The sequence below is a fragment of the Rhinopithecus bieti genome, unplaced genomic scaffold (assembly GCF_001698545.2).
Source record: "Rhinopithecus bieti isolate Rb0 unplaced genomic scaffold, ASM169854v2 scaffold_14838, whole genome shotgun sequence".
In the NCBI taxonomy this organism is placed as follows: Eukaryota; Metazoa; Chordata; class Mammalia; order Primates; family Cercopithecidae; genus Rhinopithecus; species Rhinopithecus bieti.
Genome location: NW_016807897.1, coordinates 147,635 through 153,959, shown reverse-complemented (window position 1 = coordinate 153,959; position 6,325 = coordinate 147,635). Strand labels below are relative to the sequence as shown.

The following is a 6,325-nucleotide window of genomic DNA, read 5'->3' as shown; positions in this document are numbered from 1 at the left end:
AAATCATCCCTAGCTTCTCTCTTTTTCTCACACCCCTCATCAAATGCCAACAAATCCAAGGGCTCTTCCTTCAAAATATTTTCAGAAGGCCGGGCACAGTGGCTCATGTCTGTAATCCCAGCACTTTGGGAGGCCGAAGCAGGTGGATCACCTGAGGTCAGAAGTTCAAGACCAGCCTGGCCAACACAGTGAAACCCCGTCTCTACTAATAATACAAAAATTAGCCAGGTGTGGTGGCGGGTGCCTGTAATCCAGCTACTCGGGAGGCTAAGGCAGGAGAATTGCTTGAACCTGGGAGGTGGAGGTTGCAGTGAGCCGAGATGGCGCCACTGCACTCCAGCCTGAGTGACAAGGGCGAAACTTCGTCTCAAAATACATACATATACACACACACACACACACACACACATATATATACATATATATGTGTATATATGTATTATATGTGTATATGTGTGTCTATATACACACACATATATATACACACACATATATATACACACACATACATATATATACACACACATATACACACACACACACATATATACACATACATATATATTTTCAGAATCTGACCACTTCTCACAACTTCTACGGTTACCACCCTGCTTCAAGCCATTATCATCTCTCATTTGGACTGCTGAGATAGCCTCCTAACTGGACTCCTTAACTTCCATTCCTGCCCTTCCTTCCACAGTCTATTCTCAACACTGTGACTCTTTTAATAAACAAGTCAGGTCATGCCATTCTTCTGCTCAAAACTCTCTAATCATTCTCCTTTTCACTCAGAGTTAAAGTTAAACTCTATACAATGGCTTACAAAGCCTTACTCAACCTGACCTCCATTACATCTATGACTTCATCAATACCTACTCTCAGCTTTGCTCACTCTGCTCCAGCTGCTCTGACCTTCTTGTTATTCCTCTAAACACCGAGCATGCTTCCACCTCAAAATCCTGCAGAAGTTTTTCCTCTTCTTGAAATAGTCTCCCCGACCATAGATGTCTTCATGGCTAGCTTTCTCACCTTTTTAAAGTCATTGCTTATATTTAATATTGTACTCCCCCACCTCTTGCATTCCCAAACCTCCTCATCTTGCTCTATCTTTTCAATAAGTCTTGCCACCTTCTTTTTTTTTTTTTGAGACTGAGTCTCACTCTGTCGCCCACACTGGAATGCAGTGACACGATCTTAGCTCACTGCAACCTCTGCCTCCCGGGTTCAAGCGATTCTCCTGCCTCAGCCTCCTGAGTAGCTGGGACTACAGGCTTGCGTCACCACGCCCGGCTACTTTTTGTATTTTTAGTAGAGACGGGGTTTCAACATATTGGTCAGGCTGGTCTCGAACTCCTGACCTCGTGATCTGCCTGCCTCGGCCTCCCAAAGTGCTGGGATTACAGGCATGAGCCACTGTGCCTGGCCTAAGTCTTGTCACCTTCTAATCAATGATTTCTTTATTTAATATTTTCATCTCGTTATTGTCTGTTTCTCACTGTTGGAATGTAAGTTCCTCTAGAGCAACAATTTTTCACTGTTTTGTTAACTAATGAATCCACCCCCCAATTTAAAACCGTGTCTGGTATCTGGTAGGTGTTCAATAAATAGTTGTTCGATAAATCAGTAAATGAAGGAATCAGAAATGGCCTTTAAAAATAAACACATTAAAAATGTTCAAATATATAAAGAACGAAAGGGAAACCATGCAACAAATAGGACAATATGACAAAATAGTTTTAAAAGTAGATGCCTCACTGGGCAGTAAGAGACATAGATACTGAGATCAGACAGATCTGGGTTTGAATCCTGGCTCTGACATTCACTGTGTGACTTTGGGCAACTTATTTAATAGCAAGACTCTGATATTTGCCATCTGTAAAACTGGAATGATAATGCCTCATAGGTCTGTTGTGGGAGTTAAGCACCCAGCAAAATGCACAAATAGGAAGCTCTCAAGACACTTTAGTTTTCAGTGTTATTCTTCTTCTTCAGGGTTGACCTTCTTTGACTACTTTTTAGAATCTTAAATACGTATCTGTTGAATGAATCAATGACTAAATGCCTACCATATAGTAGGTTTTAAAATCAATGCAAGATGCTCTCATGATTATTCCCTAAGCCAGGTTTGTCCTGGCCTCTCATTTGCACATAATCAGCTCTAGCAGACTGTTTCTGTGTTGCCTGCTTGTATCCTACCCAGCCCTTGGTTCATGCTCAGAGAGAGCTGCTTCTGAAGATGCCACCCCACCTGCCACCTCCTGCAACAATGATTTGGATGCAAAAGCAATCTGATAATGCACAAGCTCCAATTCTGCCAAACATGCCTGTTTAGTGTAACATGGCTAAGGAGCAACCTATCTCTAGGGATGGATGGCAGAATGTGAGTGGCTACTAACTTAAGTCACCTACACTCATCGTTAAGAGAAGTATTTGGGACAGAGTCAATTAAAAAGGAGATCCAAACCATATCACTAGAGTTAATTTTTCTGCACACTTGATGCAAGACATTTCTGTGTACTCTCACTTAATGTCTTGTGTGTTATGAGGATTTCCAGTATGGCTGGTAGGAACAAGAACTATTACCAACCCTTTGTGAGTACTAGCATTGTTCTCTGTAATCCTCCGGAATGGTTTTCCCCTAGCCCCACTTCAAGTAGCTTCCTCAAGTTAATATGACAATCAATATGCTGCTGAATACTAGAGGGGGCCCCTCACAGATCTCTGGCATTCTTTCTCCATGCAGCTCTCTCTTCTCTAGGACTCTGCTAGCAAACTTAGTCTCCCTATACTCTCACCTCAATGTCAACTCAGGCAGTCCACTGGGCTCCATGTGTTCTCCCTCTCTGCAATGTGGCCTAGAAACTTGCTATGTAGTAAGCTCTGGTAACTGTGGAGCTCCTCTCATTGATTTCCAATTGCTCAAGAATCTGTGGCCTTTGCTGCCTGCTGGCCATTATCATGAAAACTGTTATGTCATATATTTTGTCTGTTTTATTTTTGCCTGTTTCAGGTAGGCAAGTTAACCTGGCCCCTCACTCCATCTTGGCTGGAAGCAGAAGTCTCACAATTTCATGGAATATTATACAGTTTTAAAAAATGATCAATGTGACTGTAGAAAAAAATGGAACTTAGTGATAAGTGGAAGCCAAGGGTATGCCGTAGAATGTAAGCTATATTTTTCATTGTAACTACATGAAAAATATATACATTGGTGGACTAAGACTGAATGGGAACAAGCAAAATTAAACAGCAGCTGTGCCACAGCAGTGGGGTTATGTATTTCTTTTTTTTTTTTTTTTTACCCACTTTTCTCTAAATATTATAATTACTTAGGCATTATATGTTTTGTAAAATAAGAATATTTTAATCCAGCTTTCTTCGACACATACTAAGTTTAAGGACTTTGAATTCTTCACACACAGTACACTATAAACCCTGGATAAATACTTATTTACTGACGGGCTGATGAAGCAAGCCTGACAGCTGTGTAGATGTTGCACTGATTGCTGGAGCTATACGGTTGGCTTGGCCCCTTTTCCTAGCATACCTGTAATTAGTTTGTGTGTAAAGAGAACATTGCTCTGTCTAAATTAGCATTCTTCTACCTAATTTCCTCTTTGTTTCATACTTCTTTGAACAGAATATTAGGTTAAGCAGAGGTACTCATTCAGAATGGAGAAAGTTTTATTTACATAGACATACTTTGTTAAATGAGCAATACTTGGAAAATTCAATACAAAATCAGCACTTCACGTTTAAAATATGTGCTCATGGCATCTCCATGTTACAGGAGAACTTAAATACTGAAAGGACCTGCTATCTGTACTGATCCCAGTACAAATTCATTCAGGCAAAACACATGGAGGCCTGAAAACCAAAGTTAGAGTCTATGCATGCAGCCTGTTTATACTGCTCTTGAAATCCCTTTACCAAATATTTGAAGAGTTCTATAAAAATAACAGAGTGCTTTAACATAGAGTACTCATTTGTGCATCTAATATTTATGACTGCCTACTATGTGTAACAAGCCTTGTTCAAAATACTGGGGATATGCTGACCAACAAGACAGCCAATGGTCTCTCCTCTCACAGAGGTTTCATTCTATTACAGGAGTAAAATAAATATCCCGGTAAGATTACTTTGAGCATTATTATATGCCTATGAGGTAGCCTGGCAGAGATTATTATTACTACTTCCATTTTACAGATGAGGAAACTGAGGCTGTCTGAGGTAAAATAACTTTCCCCAGGCCATGTAACTGGTAAGGGCAGAATCAGGAATCAAACCCTTGTCTTCTGATGTCTCAGCCATGTTTTCTCTCTGTAGCACTGTTACCACTGTGGTGATCCAGCCTATCAGCTGTGGTACATGCACCCATGGAGTGGCATGTAAGGTGAGGAACCACCTTGTCACTTTTTAACGTGGGAAATGCCTTCTGAGATACCTCTTCTGTTCTTCTCTACCTCTCTCCTTGCAGTTTGATTTTATTTCCCAGACGAGAGTTTCATCAGATCACTGAGGGTAGACCCAGGTTTTAAATTTATATTAATGTATATCTCTTAAGGATTCTTTCTAGTAATATCCGGTTAATGAATAAACGGATGATACATTCATTGTCTTAGAGAACGGATGCAGACAACCTAGGCTAATTAGGCACTGGGTTCTGGCCTTCATGGCTTTCTTTTTTTTTTTTTTTTTTTTTGAGACAGAGTCTCGCTCTGTCGCCCAGGCTGGAGTGCAGTGGCGCAATCTCAGCTCACTGCAAGCTCTGCCTCCCGGGTTCACGCCATTCTCCCTGCCTCAGCCTCCCAAGTAGCTGGGACTACAGGCGCCCGCCACCACGCCCAGCTAATTTTTTGTATTTTTGGTAGAGACGGGGTTTCACCGAGTTAGCCAGGATGGTCTTGATCTCCTGACCTTGTGATCTGCCCGCCTAGGCCTCCCAAAGTGCTGGGATTACAGGTGTGAGCCACTGTGCCCAGCTGCCTTCATGGCTTTCTACACCATGCAGGTCAATAAACTTTCATTATGAAATGTACTCACAAGGCAAAAAGACCCTGAACAACATCTGGGATAGAGTTTAGCTTAATTCTTTTTCAAGCACTATAGGGACCATTCCAAGTCTGGCAGTTACTGGCTCCTAATAAGAAATGTCTACAAGATGGCAACTGTGGAACACTGATCATGTGTCATGTCCATACGACATACTTCTTGGTAACACACATTAACTAAATAATCAACATCACATGGATAAGGGTCCAAGATTGTAGTCTGTGGTCCTCAATGTACATACGTCTGAGATAGCAGCAGCAGCGGCGGCAGCGGCGGCAGCAGCGGCAGCAGCAGCAGGTTCAACATACACGACTTCCATGCTAGTGTGTCCTCTTTGACCTTGAGTGCTACTATAAATAGGTAAAAAGAGAGATGGTAAGCATATCTCACTTGCCATTTAAATCAAAACTTTCTATCATACAATAAAAGGTTCAAATAAAACTATTTGTTTTATTTTCCCTACTACAGAACATCATTAATCTTTGAGGTATCATTTTCCCACAAAGTTGTTCTGCACATCTACACACAAAAAAATCATCTGGACCCTCATTAGAATGAAGTTTGCTGCAGGTCTCAATGCCTTTTAACAGTGGGGAGCAAACCAGTATTTTAAAGCCAAGGTGTATGAGTGAATATTCTTTTCAATTTTAAACCAACTGCAATTACAAAAAAAAATGCCTTTAGGCCCAATTTAATTTTGTTTCTTGTAATTAGAGAAACTCTCCATTCTCGGGGCTCATTAACAATTCATTTCTATCAAAATTAGAATTTCGATGCCCAAGGTGAGATACAGCTCCATGGCACACTAGAGTCTAAATACTAGCTTACTTTTCACCAATTAAGTATGGGGGGGAGAAAATATGAATGAATGAGAATCTTATTTTAATAGTAATAATAGTGTTTCAAGCCTTAAAATTTCATAACTGAGATTCTGTTATTGAAATGTATTTTGTTTTCACGAGCTTTTCTTTTGAAAAGCCCCTATTACTCCACAAAATAAGAAATTAAAGTCTGATGATAAATATTATAAAAAACAAGACCTCAGAGCAGCAAGACAGTGGCAAAATGGTATCTATAAAACTTTCGAAGCATATTCAGAGACACGTAATTAAGAGAAAACCTGGGTTATTTCACATGGTTTCAAAAAGTGAATTCTGAGCCAATGGAGAGAAATTTTCCATTCTGTATTTCAGAGGACCCTGACAAAAATCTATTTTATTTATATCATTTATTTCTAACACTAAAAAATTAAGAGTTTGAAAAAATTTATTTC

The 6,325-nt window shown here is 40.2% G+C and overlaps 1 protein-coding gene across 1 annotated transcript in view; it reads right to left on the bottom strand.

Annotated features, from left to right (window-relative positions):
* Window positions 1-6,325, bottom strand: part of PASD1 (PAS domain containing repressor 1) — a gene marked incomplete at its 5' end in the record, with an annotated part of 73,785 nt that overhangs the window by 19,571 nt on the left and 47,889 nt on the right. The window contains one exon of the mRNA XM_017884078.1: window positions 5,294-5,402. Coding sequence (XP_017739567.1) covers window positions 5,294-5,402 — 109 coding nt within the window. The remainder of the gene's footprint in view (window positions 1-5,293; window positions 5,403-6,325) is intronic.